This window comes from Papio anubis, chromosome 5 (assembly GCF_008728515.1).
Source record: "Papio anubis isolate 15944 chromosome 5, Panubis1.0, whole genome shotgun sequence".
Taxonomy (NCBI): Eukaryota; Metazoa; Chordata; class Mammalia; order Primates; family Cercopithecidae; genus Papio; species Papio anubis.
The window spans coordinates 108,730,185-108,751,423 of NC_044980.1; the positions used below are offsets into that span (position 1 = coordinate 108,730,185).

Here is a 21,239-nt window from a genome sequence, read left to right on the forward strand (position 1 = left end):
TCAAAAGTTGTACACAGATTTTCAACTGTGTGGAGAGTCAGCATCCCAATCCTCCTGTTGTTCAAAGATCAACTGTACCAAGTAAATGCTAGCTGTTACTATCGTTAACTTTCTGTAAACCACAGAGAAAGAATCATTAATGTAAACTCTTTCAGAATTATTATGACGTGATACAGAAGATAGATGGTCCTTTCTTCAACTCTTAATTTCTCTATATTGACATTAAGAGTTCATTATGTGTTAAGTGCATGATACATAGTAAATGCCCATTAAATGACTGTTTTTGCTAACATTGTCATCACTGGCATGTGAGTGTCCAAGTGAGGTGTAGTAGAAATCCAGTCCAGAATGCAGTCATATGTTGAGTCAAGTGCTATTTACATATCTTGAACACCATACTTTAAAAGATTCTTAATAGTACATGCAGTAGTACATATTGGAGAGTGTACCTAGGCTACATTCATAATTGTTCTTCAAAGATAAATGATCTGATTTTAAGTTCAGTTTGTCTTCCCTAGACCTGTTGGTACATTCAGTATTTGTAATGGTATTTTTTAGTTATTGGTTTGAGTTAAACCAAGATGTTTCTCTCTAGAACATCTTGCTGGTGATGAAAAAAAATTTTTTTTGCTTCAGCATATTAGTATCCTTAAATTTATGCCTCCAATTTTTGCACTGAAGACTTTTCCTATCTTACAACATGTCAGTGTAACCCTTTTTTATTTCATTTATTATTGTAGGTTCAAAACAGCAGGATATGTTCCTCCTGAATTTTAACAGAAATTTCTAAACCGAGAAGCAAAATTTTTTTTGACTTAGAAACTTGAAAGGGGGTCTGCCAAATAAGTGGTATTGTTTAAGGGTAATTTGTGATATTTTTATTTTTATCTTGTGTACATTTTTATTTCTCCATGTGTTTGTTATTATAATACTAGCTAATGTGTATTGAGTGTTTTCTTTTGTGGGACATTGTTTTAAGCCCTTTATATTTATTCACTTAATCCCTAAAACAACTCTATAATATAGGTACCATTATTATGCTCAGATAAGAAACTGAGGCTTAGTGTTAAATAACTTGCCCTGGATCTCAGAGTTAGAGGCAAAGCTAGAATTTGAGTATACGCATGCTAAAGTTTGTGCTCTTGAGTACTCAGTACTAAGCTGCCACATAATAGATACCTGTTACTCTTTGTAGCCTGGATATATAGGTCACTGTTTATGGCTTGGATGTAAAGACAAAGAAAACACAAGAATGTTTTATAACTAGAATAGCATGGGAAAGGAGAACTGTTAATATTTGGAGGAGGCATTATTCAGAATCTATTTATTTTTTATATTTATTTTTTGAATACTAGGTAATTAAAATGCAGGACAATTTAAAATATTATTCTTTTTTGTAAATTAGAAGTAATTTTTCTCCCACCAGCTTTTGAATTCCTTGAAGACAGAGTTTAGGTCTTTGGTTTTATATCCCTGGCACCTGAATAGCTACTCAGTAGTGGTTAGATACCTGTTATGTTGAAATTGTCTTTAAACTTTATATCATTTTAAAATTGAGACACAAGAGGGTGCTATTTACTATGACACTTCTAGGTCTTACCTCCTTTTATCTTTCTCCTTGTGAAATAATAATGCAACAGCAATTTTGTTGTTGTTATGGTTAGAACCATCAAGACTCTAATTTTTTCCCCTAATTTCTTCACTTCAGATTGTCGTTTATTTGTTTTTTGTTGGCCTTGTCCATGTAACAGATCATCAGTGTGTATGGACCTTAGGGCTCTAGATTTCTAATTATATCAAATAATTTTTGCTAAATCAAAAGAAAATTTTTAGAAAGTCTTTTGAAGAAGGTTTTTGATTTTTTAAAACTGAACATAGTATCTGAGTGCTTTAAATTTTAAGATATTTTTCATAAATTAAGAACATGCAGTTATAATGACATTTTGCTGCAGGGTATACTTTTTTTATAGTATTCACATTTTTTTACACTTGGTATTGTTCTGAATTAAATGTGGACAGCATTTTTCCTTTCTAAGTTAACAAATCACAGTGTCTTGGTGGTTGTGGCATGTAGTCATCTTCGTTTTATATCAGTATTTATCAGCAGAATTACAATTTTCTATTTCTATTTTAATTTTATAATTATCACGTAATTTGAACAGCCAGATAAATAATTCTGGCTGCCATTTATTAAATGGGTCTTTGGAACTATGCTGGGCCCTCGATCTAAATTGTTTAACTGAATTTTTATGATAATCCAGAAAAGTAGGTACTTTTATCTCTATCTGATAGTTCTGAGATTTAAAGGAGTGAAATGATACTTAAGGCCACAGAGCAGGGATTTGAAGCCACGTATGTCTTCCTGGTTTCAAAGCATGTATCCTCAACACAGTACTGTACTGTCTGTATAGGCAACCCATATTTTTTACCACTCCCTAGTTTACCAGAGGCACACTTAATGCTATCATAAACTTTTTTTTTTCTTTTTTGCCCAGTATAATCTGCACATTTAGTAGGTTCTGCTGATCTTTTATAAATACATGTAAGTGAAGGGGAACTATTTAGACAGCATTTTTACCAGGATGGTCTTCTAACAGTTAAAAAAGGATGACTGCAACATGTAGGTAATCAATGGAACTAGAAAAATTAAGAAAGAAAAAATAAAGGCATACTGGAAATTGTATTCTGATTAGTAAATCTAATAATGATTTAAAATCAAGTAAGACCACTCCACATCATACACAAAAATCAATTTCAGATAAATTTGGTCCAAACTTGAAGAGTAAAATAATAAAGCTTTTGTTTTCTTCTGAGTGAATCTCTTTCCTGACCTTGCTGTAGGCCAAGATTCCTTAAAGTGGACATAAAACAATATTAACTATAAAGAAAAAAAACTGGCCGGGCGCGGTGGCTCAAGCCTGTAATCCCAGCACTTTGGGAGGCCGAGGCGGGCAGATCACGAGGTCAGGAGATCGAGACCATCCTGGCTAACATGGTGAAACCCCGTCTCTACTAAAAATACAAAAAACTAGCCGGGCGTGGTGGCGGGCGCCTGTAGTCCCAGCTACTCGGAGGCTGAGGCAGGAGAATGGCCTGAACCTGGGAGGCGGAGCTTGCAGTGAGCCGAGATCGCGCCACTGCACTCCAGCCTGGGTGACACAGCGCGAGACTCCGTCTCAAAAAAAAAAAAAAAAAAAGAAAAAAAACTGAAAAAATGGATTTTATTGGAATGGAAAATTTCTGCTCTTGGAATGAAAAGGCAAGCCACTGAACTGGCAAAGATATTTGTAATACATATGACAAAAGACTGTAGCTAGAATATATAAAGAATTCCTATACATCAGTAAGAAAATACAGACCACTTTAATCCCAGCTACTCAGGTGTCTGAGGTGGAAAGATTGCTTGAGCCCAGGAGTTTGAGACCAGCCTGGGCAACATAGTGAGACCATGTTTAAGAAAAAATAATGATAAAAAGACCAATAGAAAATGAGCAGAAATCTTGAACAGGCTTTATGAAAATGGATATCTAAATGGGTAATACAGATGAAATGGTACACAGTCTTATATCAGAGAAGTACAAGTTAATATCATCATATACCGCCACACACTGTTGAGTATGGTTAAAGTTAAAAGATGGGTAACATAAGGTGGTGACAAGGCTATAGAACTGCAGAAACTCTCATACACTGCTGTTTAAAGTCTGAGTGTGCATAATTGTTTTGAAAGTCTATTTGGCACTATATACTAAAGCTTAACCTACGCGACTCTTTGACCTAGGAGTTCTATTCTGAGTATGTAATCAGTAGATATGTGTATATATATATGTTCACCAAAAGATGTGTAAGAAATGTTTCTAACAGTACTAATTGTAATGGCACCATACTGGAAACAACCCAAATTTATATCACCAGTAGAGTGGACACATTGTGATATTCTAATTCAATGGCATACTGTACAACTAAGAATGATTAGCTGTTGTATTATGTAATAACCTGAATAAATCTCACAAAGATAACAATGAAGAAGCCACTCACAAAAGAGCATATATCCTATGATCTCATTTTAATATGGTTCAGACATAGATAAAATGTATTCATAGTGTTAGAAAGTAGGGTATTGGTTACCTTTGATGGTTGATAGTGACTGATGGACTCTGAGAAGGCTTCTATAATGCTAGTAATGTTAAAACATGATTTGAGTGTTGATTATACAGAAAATTTATGTTATATGTTATGATTTTTGTACTTTTCTATGTGTATGTTACACTTAAGTAAAAATTTAAGCAGGGGGTAGAACTTAAATGGCTTTATTTTCCATAACTTTTAACTATGATTTTCTAAATAGGTATTCAAATGATTTCTAAGTTAAAGACTATTTTCAAAGTAAATATTTTCTTCTTTCTCAATGGAAATGTCACCAGTAACTTGAGTTGTTTCCGGAGCCCTGGTATCATCCCAGGCTGTCTAGTTTCTTTGAGCAGATGTGCCTATTAATAGGGGTCTAAAGCAAAACAGTAAGAAAAAGAACTTTCCCAACTATTTCATGAGGGCTGCCCTGGTAAGAGCGAGAATTTTCCTCTTTTCACTCCTATTATTACTTGCTCCAAAAAGTTAATATATGTTCATTGCTTACTCTGTGTTCAAGCAGCATTACCCCATTCAGTCCTCATAACAGGAGTCTGTTGTATCAAAGAGGAAAAATGTATCTGAATTAGTTAGAATGAATAAAGTCATTTCAGGTACCGTGTCACCAGGGCCTTGAGGAGAAATAAATAAAGTTGGGAGTTTGGGTAGGTACTAAATGATACTAATTTTTTACCTACCAAAAAATTAAACTAAAATCTCACTTGTGGCTGACCTGTTGTAAAAGGAAAATACAAGATGGTTTTTCGCCTCTACCCCCCCAGTCACTCAATACAATACATCTGACACCAGATGTGTGGGAGTTTGTTCCCGACACACCAAGCAGTTCTCCTGCTGGATGTCCTATAATTCAGTGCTGACAGTGTCTACATGGGGATAGTATCAGATCCCATGACACAGTCCCACAAGGCTGCCCCCACTTCAGATGCCAGTTGCAAGTAGTAGGTTGTGACCTGTACTTCTGATTGAGTGATGGTAAATTGGGATTCTTGTGACCCCCCTCCTCAGTTCGATTAATTTCCCAGAGCACTTTACAGAACTCAGGGAAACACATTTACCCACTTATTATAAAGAATATTACAAAGGATACAGATGGGTGGGACCCTCATGGAGAACCTCTGCTAGGGCAGTGTGGAAGGGAAATGTAGGGTCAGAGCCACCACGCAGAGTCCGTACTGGGGCACTGCCTCATGGAGCTGTGAGAAGAGGGCCATCATCCTCCAGACGCCAGAATGATAGATCCACTGACAGCTTGCACTGTGTGCCTGGAAAAGCCATAGACGCTCAACACCAGCCTGTGAAAGCAGCCAGGAGGGAGGCTGTACCCTGCAAAGCCACAGGGTTGGAGCTGCCCAAGGCTGTGGGAGCCCACTTCTTGCGTCAGTGTGACCTGGATGTGAGATATGGAGTCAAAGGAGATCATTTTGGAGCTTTAAGATTTGACTCCCCCACTGGATTTCAGATTTGCATGCACCCTAATAATTCAACCAAAAAATCAGCAAAAGATTTGAATAGACATTTCTCAAAAGAAGACATACAAATGCCAAACAGGCACGTGAAAAGGTGCTCAACATCATTGATCATCAGAGAAATGTAAATCAAAACTGCAGTGAGATATCATTTCATCCCAGTTAAAATGTCTTATATGCAAAGTCAGGCAATAATAAATGCTGGCAAGGTTGTGGAGAAAAGGGAACCCTTGTACACTTGGTGAGAACGTAAATTAGCACAACCACCATGGGGAGCAGTTTGGAGGTTCCTCAGAAAACTAAAAATAGAGCTACCATAGGATCCAGCTCACTGCTGGGTATATATTCAAAAGAAAAGAAATCAGTATATCAAAGAGATGTCTGCACTCCCATATTTGTTGCAGCTCTGTGTAGAATATCCAAGATTTGGAAGCAACCTAAGTGTTCATCAGCAGATGAATAATAGATAAAGAAAATGCGGTACATATACACAATGGAGTACTAGCAAAAAGAATGATATTGTCATTTGCAACAACATGGATGGATAGAACTGGAGATCATTACGTTAAGTGAAAGAAGCCAGACACAGAAAGACAAATATTGTATGTTCTTACTTAATTTTAGGATCTAAAAATCAAAACAATTGAAGTTATGGACATAGAGAGTAGAAGGATGGTTACGAGAGACTTGGAAGGGTAGTGGGGGGCTGGAGAAAGGTGGAGATGATTAATGGATACAAAAATATAGAACGAATGAGACCTACTATTTGATAGCTCATTATGGTGATTATAGTCAACGATCATTGAATTGTACATTCAAAAATAAGTAAAAATGTATAATTGGATTGTTTGTAGCACAAAAGATAAATGCTTGAGGGAATGGATACCCCATTTTCTTTGAAGTGATTATTGTGCATTGCATGCCTGTATCAAAACATTTCATGTACCCCACAGATCTGTATACCTACTGTGTACCCACAGAAATTAAAATAAATTATAGCTAGACAAAATTAACTATATATATTAACTATAATAATTTTGTTGTCACCTCCTTGTGGTGAGGTCAGGTGTTTTGAGTATCTGCTTAAATTGCTATGTCCTGCTAATTGCTATGTCCCCATGAGCAAAAAGTAATCTCTCCTGGTTCTTATGTATTTTTCATCATGTTTACTCAATATCGTAATCCTTAAATAACACCATGGTAACTCCCATACCAAGTGCCACTAGTGATGGTAGAAGTGCCCCCAAGAAGCAGAGAATGTCATGACATTACCAGCAAAAGTTGAATCACTTGATATGTACCTTAGATTGAGATCTGCAGCTGTGGTTGCTTTCCATTTCAAGATAAGTGGATCCAGCATACAGACCGTTGAACAGCAAGAAAAGGAAATTTTTGGGAAATTTCATGAAGTCGTACCCCAGCAGGCATGAAAACGTTATTTCACATATTTTGTGAAATATGAAATATGTGTTAATTAACTATGTCATTGGTAAGGCTTCCATCAACAGTGAACTATTAGTAGATTTGGGGAATTCAAAGTTATGCATGAATTTTCAGCTGCCTGGAGGGTTGGAGTCCCAAACTCTATGTTGTTCAAGGATGAACTGTAGTTACATGTCCACTTAGCTATCTAACATTGATGCCAGGAAGGAACCTTGGATTGTGGATGTGTAGAAAGGTGCCCTACATAGGAGCAACTATAGCAAGAAGCCTTTTGTTTACATTTTACTACTTTCCCCATAGGATCACCTGTGAATAGTGGGATGACTATTCATTTCAATAAACTAGGGATAGTCCTGGTTTATAGCTGTTGTTCCAGGCTGTTATTACATTATGATGATATTGCATCCTATTATATAATTTAGTATTAATAGCTGTTTCTTTTTACTTTTAATACTGCCCCATTTGGGATTATAAATTGTATGGTCACTTTATCTGAAATTACCACTGAAAGGGGTGGTGAGAATAGAAATGGGAATAGAATAGTTGGTGACAACTATGCAGTGTGGAATTTAAGAGACTGATTTTTGAAGGTTTGCATCAGGGATCATCAAGACCATCTCAATCATTTACTAGGATGCACTGGACTCAGAAGTTGCTATATTCATGCTATGGTTTATTATAGTGAAAGGATACAGAGTAAAGTCAGCAAAGGCACATGGGATGAAGTCTGGAAGACTCCAGTTGCAAGCTGTCAGGTGTTCCTTTCTACTGGAGTTACACAGGACATGTTTAATTTCCCCCAAAATATGTGATAATGTGTACAGAGTATTCTCAACCAGGGAAGTTTACCCTGGGGGTCAGTCACATAGGTATGTCATGCCTGCATGACTGACCTTGGCTACTTAAGCTTCAGATCCTCAGAGAAAAAGCTTATATTCACTGTAAATCAACATTATTAACATAAAGTCCCTGCTCATACTGGTACAGCATGGCCCAAGACCTCCAGCACACAAAAACACTCTAATCGGACAACTTTCTAAAAGGTGGGAGCTTAGTTCTCAGGAGCTGGCCAAGGGCTAGTCCTGAAAACAGTCCATTTATGGGAATGTGCAGAGTTTGAACAATGCAAGCTTGTTGAGATGACTCTTTTCCACACGATGTCATACAGGTTACTCAGTTTAGAGTTTGTACCCAGGTAAGTCTGATGCCAAGGTCTGTGCTTTTTCCATAAGTAGTTTTTAGTGGTCTTTTATACTGATTTGATAATTAAAAGTTACTGGCTACATTAGATATAGTAGGGAGTTGGACTGTGCCTCACCTCTCTTGATAGATATTTCCTAATGAGCTTTCTTCCCCCACTCACGTCAAAATAAGGAGACTTAGTTGAGTATTTTTAAGTGATTTTGTAAGAAGTGGTGCTAAGACTTTCTAGTTTTAGTGATTTTCAAAAAAAGTTTATTTTGTTTTCTATACTTACATATTGAAAAGTAGTTTATCTGTAGTTAAACTTGGTATTTTTAGGACTCTATTCTTTTTTTACTTTTTTAATATTTAATACAATTTTTAGTTTGAAAAAGATAAATGTATTATACAAAATTTTAGTTCATAATTAAGAATTGCCTTCCTTATAGATAACAGGTTTGAATAAATTTAAACAGTCTCAAAACCTTTTTTCTTTTTCCATAGGTATTTGTGGAAACATTAGACAAATGTTTTGAAAATGTCTGTGAACTGGATTTGATTTTCCATGTAGACAAGGTACTATTTCTATTGTCACATCTAAGCTTTTTTTTAAAAAAAATTAACTTACAATTGTCATAGCAAAAGTGGCTTTAATGAATAATTCTATTTTTTTCTCTTATTTTATTCTTTTATTATTCAGTTCATAAATTGTTTTTACTATGAGCCAGGCTTTGTGCTTGGTGGAGAAGATTCAGATCCTTCCTTAGAGGAGTTCACATCTAAGGGCGGAAACAATGGCATTAACAAATAATAATAGTATGTACAGGATGTCAATGGGGACACAGCTGAACCACTTACCTCTCCCTAGGAGACTGTGAAGGGAGGAAATTACATTTAAACTGGATTTTTAAGGGATTAGTATATATTTCATACATAGAAAAGGAGAGGATGGTCCTACTGGCAGAGATACAAAATATAGGCCTTTTTGTGAGGAGGGACTGATATTGATCAACAGGCCTAATTTAAAAGAACCATTAATGCCATGACTTTGAACTTTATTGTGAGGCAATTTAATGTTTTTAAACAGGTTTTTACTGACATTATTATTGCTTTGTTTGTATATATTTTTGATAGAATGATTTTTTCTTGTGTTATGGAGATTGGATTGATAGGTTGAGAAATTAAACACAGGGAAGTCAATTAAGAGTTTATTGCAGTAGTCCAGAAAGAAATGACTAAGACACTACCATGAGGTTTGAAAGAAGGTAAGACACTAAGATGAGGTTTGGGAGAAGGTAGAAGTGATAGGATTTGATGGCTTATTGAAAGCTGGAGGTGAGAGAAAGAATGACAGATTTCTACCAGTATTGGTTGATATTTGTGATACGGAACTTAGGAGGAAGAGATTCCACTTGCACTATGTGCAGATTTTATTCTGTATTAAGTTTGTATAATCTAAGAGATTCTTTATGAGTGATTCAACTATTGAATAAGATAGTCTGAAAATTTTAGCAAAAAAAAAAAAATGCAGTGTGATTTTTAAAAATTGACTTTATTGAGGCATAATGTACAGGTGTTAAAAGTCAACAGGTGGCCGGGCGCGGTGGCTCAAGCCTGTAATCCTAGCACTTTGGGAGGCCAAGACGGGCGGATCACGAGGTCAGGAGATCGAGACCATCCTGGCTAACACAGTGAAACCCCGTCTCTACTAAAAAATACAAAAAACTAGCCGGGCGAGGTGGCTGGCGCCTGTAGTCCCAGCTACTCGGGAGGCTGAGGCAGGAGAATAGCGTAAACCCAGGAGGCGGAGCTTGCAGTGAGCTGAGATCCGGCCACTGCACTCCAGTCTGGGCGACAGAGCGAGACTCCGTCTCAAAAAAAAGTCAACAGGTTTAAGCTTACAAAACTAAGATTTGACAAGTGTGTATAGTACATGAAACCAGCATCACAATCAAAGTACAAGGCATGAATTTCATTATTTGTGAATGTCAAAAAAATACTTTTCTCTTTAGCCAATATTCTAGATCATATCTCTCATTTACCAAGTGATTTGATTTTATAAATTAATTCACTTTGGACAGAGTACTTAAACATGATATGTTTATGAGTCTGTTTTTAGTGTTCTGCTGTTTTTCTCTAATTACTATGTCTAATGCTTTTTCACACTTACAAAGACTCTTGTTATTTTTAGTCATTAGGGTTCACAATACTCAAAATTATGTTTTGAAGACCAGGTGCAAGTGCTCATGTCTGTAATCCCAGTACTTTGGGAGGCTGAGGTCGGAGGATTGCTTGAGCCCAGGAGTTTAAGGCCATCCTGGGCAAAATGGCAAAACCCAGTCTCTACAAAAAATACAAAAATTAGCCAGGTGTGGTGTTATGCATCTGTAGTGCTAGCTGGTTGGGAGGCTAAGGAGGGAGGATCACCTGAGCCCGGGGAGGTTGAGGCTGCAGTGAGCCATGATTGTGCCACTGAACTTCAGCCTGGGTGACGGAGTGAGACCCTGTCTCAAAAAAGAAAAAAATTTATGTTTTGATACATGATTAAAATTTTTGGAAAGCTGTGTTTTAAAATGACTGCTGAGAGGTCATCATTAGCTTATATAAACACATTTACCATCTTTTAAGAAAATTGAGGACTCTGTTGTGAAATGTGGTGGTAAGAATAAGGTTCTAGTATTTTTTTACTAGAGAAAGAGAATAAAAATTTCGAAGAAAATTAAGCTGTACTCATCTGCAACTTCCATACATGATACAAAATGTTTTTAAAACTTCTATTTCTCATTAGTATGCATTCATTTTAGAAAAATCAGAAAATACAGATGAGAAAAATATGTGAAAATCATCCCTATCCCAGAGATTGCCTATTGATAACATTTTAGAATATGTATAGTTCTTGATTTTACATCTTTAAAATAAATAATCTTTAAACAAATGCATCTTTAAAACAGTAAAGATGGAATCATACAATATGTATTTTGTGTAGCCTGTTCATTTTACACAACACTATATCACTATTTTAGAACCTGCCAAAATTAACTGTCTCTCTTTTCTCTGGGCTAAGATCTTGTTTTATTTTTTCAAGGCAAGGAGACAAAACTTTTGGGATACCAAGAGTCGGAGATCAAATAAGTATTTCCTTCCTATTCTCCAAGACAATGCTAACTTTGCTTTCAGCCCTTTGATGAAAATTATTTTCAACTTAAAAAATATATATTTATTTTTAAATTTCAACTTTTAAGCTGCTCTGGACCTTCCAGCAGTAGGAATCTTCTGAGTGACTCAGCTCACATTTTCTTTTCTTTTTTTTTTTTTTTTGAGACGGAGCCTCTCTCTGTCGCCCAGGTTGGAGTGCAGTGGTGCGATCTCAGCTCACTGCAAGCTCCGCCTCTCAGGTTCACGCCATTCTCCTGCCTCAGCCTCCCGAGTAGCTGGGACTACAGGCACCCACCACGACACCTGGCTAATTTTTTTGTATTTTTTTTAGTAGAGATGGGATTTCACAGTGTTAGTCAGGATGGTCTTGATCTCCTGACCTCGTGAGCCACCTGCCTCAGCCTCCCAAAGTGCTGGGATTACAGGCGTGAGCCACCACGCCCAGTAACGGCTCACACTTTCTTAAAGGCAAGACCCAGAGAGGTTTACACACAACCCTCAGACTGCTTCTGGGTCACAACTGAGTAGATGAAAAGAGAAAGTTGTAGAGAATACGCCTTCTGTTATCAGTCAGGATGAGTTAATTTATGCTGCAGTAATAAACATGAAAATGTTAACCCCGTGAAACAAAAAAGGGTTCTTTCCTATTCACGCAGTATTTTTATCGTATTCCACATGCTGTCATTTTGGTATCCATGGTAACAGAGCTGCCACTATCCAGAACGTTGTTAGTTTATATGTCAGAAAAAAAGTTTTCATTGGGTAAATTTATCTGCTTTTCAAGGTATCACAGATGATAATTGTACCAAATATTTTGCCACTACAGACATGCATCAGTAACTTCCTAGCCTCAAATACAACAGTTTCCATGGGGCCAGCCATCCAACCTGTAAACCACTGTCACACATTTTCTTTTATCATGGTTGTTACCGGTTTCTTTTTATAAATCTTTACATGCTAATAGCTGTATCAATCACATAGGCTAGTGTGGTCACCCTGAAGTAGTGGGACAGACCCGCCCCTACTCACAGTTGGTTTGGATGTAGAGACTAACAATGTCACAGGTGCCCCAAGAGGGTTGGAAAAGGTTTATTACTCACATAATGAGGCTTTCTGGAGAAAGCAGAGAACAACACTGGGCTTGGGTTTTCTGGTGGTTTGGTACTGGGAATGGGGTGAGGATTTCTGCATGTGGGCCAGGTCTTAGCTAGTCTGAACTTTCCACTAGTGTAAAGGAAGGAGCACCCAGACCTTCTTAACAGCTTGCCCAGATATGAGGCAGAAGAGGAATGGGGACTAGTAGAACTTGAAGGCTGTGAGCAGAGAAACATAAAAGATGGAGTCAGACCCATTATCACGTACAGCTAAGTTATGCTGTGGTTATTACCCCTAAAATCCTAAAATATGAATAATTCAGTATGTTTCTTACTTAGACTACATGTTTATTGTGGATTTGCTGGGAGGAGCTGCTGAGTTATCTGCCCATTTCCTGTATAGTGTGACTTCAATTGGGTGGCCCCTTGTTTTTGCCCGTATTGGAACAAAGCATCCAAATCCAAGGCAAAATGAGACAGCTAAAGGGCTTGATTTGGAGGATGTATGACTTTGATAATGACAGCTATTAATATACTCTGTTCTCCTCTCTGCATTCCCCCACTTGCCTCCACAAGTGATTAGTGTAGAGATCTGATTGGAGGCCCAAGTGTCTTTCCTACCCTTGAGGCTGAGAGAATGAAGACTTAAGAGCAGAGTGTTTTCCTCCAACCTGGTCCCTCTTGAGGATTTTGATAGCCTGGCCTTTAACCACAGGCACAGAATGAGAGACTCCTTTTACTTTCACCAAATAAAGGAGCTAGTCATTAATAATATCTTGGAGGCCAGCCCTGAGCACAGTAAACCAATAGGAAAAAAAGCACTGCCATCTGAACAAGAAAGATGGATACATTGAACAATCAGAAATTACGCTCCATGGAAAAGAACTACTGGAGAAGATAGAGTAACACTTGAAATTTTATTATTTTAAAATTTATTTATTTGGTATGATTGGGGTCTTGCTGTGTTGCCCAGGCTGGTCTTGAACTCCTGGCCTCAAGTGATCCTCCTGCCTTGGCCTCCCAAAGCATTGGGATTGCAGGTGTGAGCCACCACCTGGCCTCTCACTTGAAATTTTAAAATGATTTAAAAAGTACTTAAGATTTGGAAAAGTCTTATTGGGCTTGAAAAGAGTTTTTCAGACTGAAAAGTTTTAAAGACGGTGGTCACAATTGAGGCTTGAATTAAAGGTAGAAGATCAAGTATAGGAAATTATCTCAAAGCATAAGACTGAAAGATAGAAAACATGAAGAAGATAAGAGACTTTGAAGGATGCGTTTAACATGTATTATACAAGTACTTGGAGGGTCATATCCAATTGAGAGAAAAAAGAATGAGGAAGAATTAAAGTATTTTATTAGGAAAACAAGGTCTCAGTGATCTAGAAAGACTTGATATTTGTTTTATAAATAATAACAAAGTCATTTAAGAGGGAGAGATATTTATTAATGGGAAGTATAAGCACAGTAGAGTCTCATATTTAAAAGGAAGAGAATAGTGTAATAAAATTAGATCAAACTAACAAATATTGGGAGAAAAGAGAAAGTATAATTAAAGGTAGAAATAATATTCAATACACTAAAAGTACATTGAATGAAATAATTCATTGAAGACAAAGATGGGTTTAAATAAAAGGCACAGTTTATATAGGAAAGGCCAGATAAATTCTAGAGGTTTTTTTTTATATTTACCAATTTTCATAACTGGTTGCTTTTCTAATATCCACCAAAAAAGATCATTTAAGTTTTTTAGTATCCTATGACAAAAATATTTTAATGTATTTGATTTGTTTAAGTCAATTGCAGACATTATTTTCTTTTATGTTCAAGTTGCCCATCTTTCTAGGAGCCCTGATGCCTTTGTGTTGGAGATAGTATATAGTAACCACAGTCTAGAGGTGCTCATAATTATGAAGCTGCTCATTGTTTCTTGGCCTTTTCAATGAACAGAGCATCTTAAATATTTTATGCTCCAGCCCTCAAGTCAGCCATTTCTCAAAGGAACCCTGGCTTCTTTCAGTGGAGAATGATGTTTAGAAATGACCATTTGGGCACTGTGTTTGCTCATTGTTGCTGGGGTAACATGACTCCTGGTTCTTAGTGAACTGAACTGGGAAATAGATGTGTGTATACACACACAGCTGTTTCTAGATCTTGATATGTATATTAAAAGTCATTGACCACTTCTTAATACCTCAGAATCTAGTACAATACTATAGAATTTCTTCTGGCTTTCTCATTTTCCATATTTGCAACTTGCTTCTCTGACAGAGATCAGTGAGAGATCTCATTATACAAATATATGTCTAATAGTTAATGTTGATTCACTGTTTTAAATTTTTATATTTTTGTTTGTTTGCTCTTACCAATACAGTTTCATTTGTCACCAGTCTCTTTCATGGTTTTCCTAACTTAATTTCTCATTCTTTCCTGACTCTAACTTTCAATTCTTTATTTTCTTACAGAACTGCAAAAATTAATGTATATAATATGTTCTCATTTGTGTAAATTAGATATGCATATACACATGTATAACAAGTATGTGCACAGCAAGTTTTCTAGGATACCTAAGATATAGCTGACTGATTAGCTTTGGATAAGGGACCTCATAACGGATGCAGAGTGTGGTAGAGACTATTGTTGTTCATACATAAGTTTCTGTGTGAACTTTTAGTCATTTGCCTATATTCTTTTTTTTTTAAGTTACGGTAGTTTTCAAAACACTGTGATGTCTGGTTTAGTTTGGTTGGCTAGGAAAAGTAATTTATATAAATTTGTCTTCATAATTTGTGCATGAGGTATCCATATTTCCAAAATGAAAAATAGTAAATGATGATGATTTTTTTTTTTTTTTTTTTTGAGACAGGGTCTCACTCTGTTGCCCAGGCTAGAGGGCAGTACTGTGATTTTGGCTCATTGCACCCTCTGCTTCCCAGGCTCAGGCAGTCCTCCTGGGTCAGCCTTCCGAGTAACTGGAAGTACAGACGTGAGGCACTATGCCTGGTTAATTTTCTGCATTTTTTGTAAAGACAGGGTTTTACCATATTGCCAGTGATCTGTCCACCTCATCCGCCCAAAGTGTTGGGATTACAGGTGTGAGCCACCATACCCAGCCTCCAGGGATATTTTTAAAATTATGAATAAGTTTGCATGAAATCTTACAAAGAAATTTAAATCAAATAATATATATTTAATTCCTAAAAAGAATTCATTGAAAAAAAATAAATTACCTTATAATACTTAGTAGTTCTATGCTAAGCACTTACATGAATTATTTATGTAATTGTTATGGTAATTCTATGAGGTGCCTATATTATTGCTGTCTCTATTTTGTAAATAAGGTAACAGACTCAGAGAGCTGAAGTAACTGCTCAAAGACTACAAGTAATAAGTGGTAGAGCCGGTATTCATGCTTATCTAATTTTGGAGTCTCCGTTTCTAACCTTACCACATTATTTAAAAATATATATATATAGCAGAGTAGATTCTTCTGTGAAATGTAATTCAGCTCTGAATTGTTGATTTCTTTGATCCAATAATACCTTATGAAAAGACATGAAGTTATATTTTTACTTCCCAATGGAAGACACCATTTTTAGTCATTATAAGATGTATTTATGAGAAGAAATCTGAGTATTACATGTGTAGAGGATTTGGGGATAAAAGCACTATTAAAGTACCCACAATTTTAAAAATTCTACCTTTTTCCAATCTAGAGCCTGTTAGAAGTACTGTACTACATTGCTTCATTAAGTACAATGAGTAAAATAACAACCTAATTATTGTCGGCTAAGAATCTGGCATAAAAGACCCTTATAAATCATATTTTAGTATTAAACTTGACATAATAAGAAGAATGGTAGTTAATATTTACTAGTCATTTACTTTGTTTTGAGTACTGCGTTGGCTTACCTTATTCCTTTCAACAGTCCTATGAAGCTAGTACTATTGTTTTTGTTTTATAGCCTATTAAGCTCATTAACTTAATGTTTTATAGCCTATTAACTTAAGGGGGTTATATAACTGCCTAGGACTTCACAGTAGTGATGAAAGTGGATTATGAGCCCTTACTCCAAGTTGTTTTTACCACTCATACATTTAATATAGATGAAGTGGTATTTGAAACAAAAAGTGAATCATGAAACTTCTTTTTAGTCAGTTTTCTTTATGGGTATATGTTCTTTTATTTCCTTTAGGTTCACAATATTCTTGCAGAAATGGTGATGGGGGGAATGGTATTGGAGACAAACATGAATGAGATTGTTACACAAATTGATGCACAAAATAAGCTGGAAAAATCTGAGGTAAGAATGGAAAATGCTATAGTTAAGAAAGGTTCTAAGCATGATGACAGATTACGCATGATTTGTAGCTTTCACTGTTTGTCCTTCAGTATCACCCTTTAGGTTCAGCCGTTATACTTATTCAGTTTTTAAAAAATTGAATATACACATATTAGTATGCTAAAGGTTCTGTGACTATTATCTGCCAAACAGCTTTGTGTATTCTTCTTTTAGCCACAGTCATAGCTGCCTTGGGTAATAAGCACAATTCCAAATCTTATTGCTTAAAAGAATTATCTGAATAGTGGAATCTAATATTTGCTTTGTAAAACGTCAGTAATTATCAAGGAAGTCTTAGAACTAATATTTTAAAGATATATAAATTTTGTGTTACAAAACTACTTCTGGAAAGGGCAGGGACAGGAAATGGAATTCTTATAAGGAAGTAAGTAATGTTTCAAGTTATAAATAAATGCCTAGCATGTTTGAGTTCACATTCAAAAAAGAAATTCAATACCTTTATCTTTTAATTCTAGATCTTTCCCTAAGATTTCACTGACAAGTTAGTTAAGTCACATATTTTAGACATTGGTACATATATATCCGTGGTTTTTATTGCATTCTATAGGATTGGTTTGTTATACTTAGCTAACTTTCTGCTGTTAGATTCAACCTTAGATTGGATAAATGAGGAACAACCAGCACTTTAGCATTGTATAAAAACCCTACTTCAGAATTTTAGTGACTCTTCCCTCAAGCACTAGTCTGAATATCAGTAGCAGGTGCTGTAGCTGAGCCGCCCGGGTTCACATTATTTGGGTTGTTTATTACCCTAGCAGAGGTTTAGAAAGAGCAATAGTTTTATCACTTGAGGTCAGGAGATCGAGACTGGCCTGGCCAACATGGTGAAACCCTGTCTCTACAAAAAAAAAAAAAAAATTAGCTGGGCATGTAGAGCGCACCTGTAATCCCAGCTACTCGGGAGGCTGAGGCACAAGAACCACTTGAACCCTGGAGGTGGAGGTTGCAGTGAGCCAAGATCACGTCGCTGCACTCCTGGGCGACAGAGTGAAACTTCATCTCAAAAAAAAAAAAAAGATCAATAATTTTTTGATATCTCATTCACCACCCAGCTGGTTTGAGGATACTCTTACATTTGGTATTTGCAGTCATAACTCAGATTGGAAAAAACAAACTTTATTTATAATTATTAGTGTTAAGCTCAGATGTTCTGTTGATTTAAAGTAAATATTACTATGAAAACATCAAGGTATTAAAAATACACTGGCATTAATTTACAACAGGTGAGTTCTGAAAAATTTATCTTGTTGGCATTTTAAAGGATCAGTTTAACTCAATTCTGTGCCCATTTTAATTGAAGAAAACGCAGAATGAAGAATAAATTTGAAATCTAGAAACAGTTGAAGCTTTCTTATAAAAACATTTTCCAATGTTCTCTTTTAAATAAAATAGTATTGCATTTTTATCTCAATTTCCCATTCCTGTTGGTTTCCCAAAGGAGAAGTTTATAATGGTGATTTAGAGCTAAGATTCTCTTAAGTAACTATACATTTTGTTTGTCCTATAGCCAATTTTTAAAATATTGGCTTTTGAAAGTGGAAAACATAAATTAGGTTAATAGAGAAAATTTTGTTTTGGGACAAGGAAAAAGACTCATAATTTAATTTAGTATAAATGACTTGCAATATATTATTTAGTAAAGAAAAGGTTACTGTAAACCCTGAGCTATTGCTTTTAAAGTTTTAAAAGAACTTAAAATATATGTCATTTGTTAAACATTGCTTTGCAAAACTGTATGGTTATAGATTTTAAATGCCAAGGGACAAACAGTTATGCAATCCTTTAATAACTGGTATAATGAATGAGTATCTAGTAATTTGTGAATTCTGTATAATCATCTATAAAAAGTATGACCAGTTGTCTGGAATTTTCACCTTTCCAGGTACTTAACTCCTTTCCATTGGTGGTGGTCCTTCTTTTTCTTCTGCTACTTAACACATTTATGCCTAGTGTTCCGTTATTGGAATGCTAAGCTTGTGGGAGTTATTTGTATCCTACTGTTCAGGGTCATCCCCAAGGTCTGATTTTTCACAAAAAAAAGTTTGCAACCTCTGACATAAATGGGTTAATGTGCTATATTGACGAAAGTCATGAAGGACCTATAATTATTGCATAATGGGTATTTGCTTTTTGATTGTTGAATAAAACTTCGTTAATGAGGCAATTTTTCTTATCTATAAAGAGCAGTAAAATGTAATTTACATTTCAATGGAAATAGTTATAAGAATACTATAACTTAAAATCCATTCACAGAAATAATGCTATTTAAAATAGTTTAGAATACTGGTGATTACTTCTATTTTTCATTCCCTGATCATCTTGCATCATACATAATTGTTAGCTGGTACCAAATTAGTTTCTCTTTTTTTGTCTTTTACAAGAAAGTATGTTTTAAGTTTGATTGGAGATAAACCACAAAATTATATATTTTCTATACATGTAATGTCTGCTAATATTTTAGTTATGAAATCGGATTTCAAATCAAAGTGAGGCCATTTAGTCCTGATCATCTTTTTAAAACAGCACTGAAAAGTATGATGACTAATTTTTCAGTAGCTTTCATATATTTTAAGTATGTTTGAACGACGTCTAGCTTTATTCCAGAAACATTGAAATGTCAAAAGCTTTCATATGTTTCATGTCCATGTTACTTCAATTGGTTAAATTTATCAGAGATATTACTCTGCAGAATAATCCAAAATTACTTGAAAGCAAAGTATAAACTTTTACTAATCTTCTTACTAAATTTCAGTTAAAATTTATTATATAAGCATAAACTTAAAAGACTTGTTTGGCTGGGCGCAGTGGCTCACACCTGTAATCTCAGCGCTTTGGGAGGCCAAAGCAAGCAGATCACCTGAGGTCAGGAGTTTGAGACCAGCCTGGCAAACATGGTGAAACCCCGTCTCTACTAAAAATACAAAAAAAAAAAAAATTATCCGGGCATGGTGGTACTTGCCTGTAATCCCAGTCGCTTTGGAGCCTGAGACACAAGAATCGCCCGAATCTGGAAGGCGGAGGTTGCCGTGAGCCAAGATTGCACCGATGCACTCCAGCCTGGGTGACAGAGTAAGACTCCATCTCAAAAACAAACACAAAAAAAGACTCGTTTAAAATCAAGAATGTCATGATTGATGAAAAGAACTGGTTATCAATATTTTACATCATTTAAGTAATATTTTAGGAACATCATTTATCTTTAAAAATCATTCTGGGTATAATTAAAACACAGCTTTTGAAACATAACATGCATTTATCTAGGGGCCTTTGTCAGAAATCAAAGCTTTTATTATGTTGGTCTAAAGTTAGTACATTTCTGGTAATGGAAAAAAGTGAATCAATTTAATTCCCAATACCTAGACAGGTAGAGCAAAGCTCTCCCAGATCCTGAAAGAGAGAAGCAAAGATATACTCTGAATGTACTTCCATCTGTTCTGTTTTGATAGAAAAATGGTTTACTGTAACATTGGAATATTGGGAGAGGAGGGTTTAAGCTGGGAGGGTGATGGGATTCGGGGCAAGTATAAGAGGCACTCAGGAACCTGCCTAAGAATGAAAGGACTCCCTGGGGGTGGAGGTAGAGGGGTGGGGTTGGGGAGATCTGTTAGCTTTTATGTATTTCATGTTATTCTTAAGATGGATAAATGGGTCTGAATTTAGTCACTACTTTTTGAAAGTCAGTCCTCTTTTTTTTTCCGAACATCCTGATCTTTCTAGCTCTTTCCATTCTTCTCTCTTACAGACCTTTATCTTTCAGTCTCCCAGACAGGACAGGTAGACAAGGTATTGCTGACTTTGAGAAATATGTGCTATAACAAAGGGAAAGCAAAATGATGTCAAAGGCAATTAATTATTTAGGCCAGACTCAAAAATTCTTTGTGTTAATAAACCCATATAGTCCCTGTAGCCTATTTTCCATTCTAGTTTCTCCTTGTAGTTTCTTCATCTTTTATTGGACTTAGTGTATTTTACTAGTATATCATTGATGTCATGTTTGTTCTGTTTTGTCTGCCTGCATTGTAAAAGGAAAGTTTAAATTTTTTTTAAACATTGTCATCTAACTGACAAATTGCATTTGCAGAAATGACAATTTACTTTGTGTATAGAAACGTAAAATTTATTTTGAGCATCATATAGCAGAACCAATCTTAATTTAACTCTCACAGATTTGTTTTTTTTCCATCTCTAAATTAGGATTCTAACATAAAATTGCCTGCTGGGTTTTGGAAGCTGTGAATTTAAAAACCAAAAGCTGAACCTTCAGAGTTTTGCATACAAAATGGGAAGCAGTGAAGGCTTAGAATAGTGACTGTTAAATAGTACTTTTTCCCCTCAAATGGTTTTCAGTTCCAAAGTCTTAACAGAATTCCTTTTACAGTTTTGACCTGCAG

General features: G+C 35.7%; 1 protein-coding gene across 6 annotated transcripts in view; it reads left to right on the forward strand.

Moving 5' to 3' along the window:
• The window catches only part of AP3S1 (adaptor related protein complex 3 subunit sigma 1), a 71,263-nt gene that overhangs the window by 43,433 nt on the left and 6,591 nt on the right, over positions 1-21,239 (forward strand). For 2 of the 6 annotated variants that reach the window (XM_009208917.4, XM_009208918.3), the window contains exons 4-6: positions 8,742-8,813; positions 16,681-16,788; positions 20,591-20,631. In XM_009208917.4, the coding sequence (XP_009207181.1) occupies positions 8,742-8,813; positions 16,681-16,788; positions 20,591-20,626 (216 nt within the window). In that variant the 3' untranslated portion in view covers positions 20,627-20,631. The remainder of the gene's footprint in view (positions 1-8,741; positions 8,814-16,680; positions 16,789-20,590; positions 20,632-21,239) is intronic. The other 4 variants (XM_003900013.5, XM_031666411.1, XM_031666410.1 and 1 more) reach the window with 3 other exon arrangements.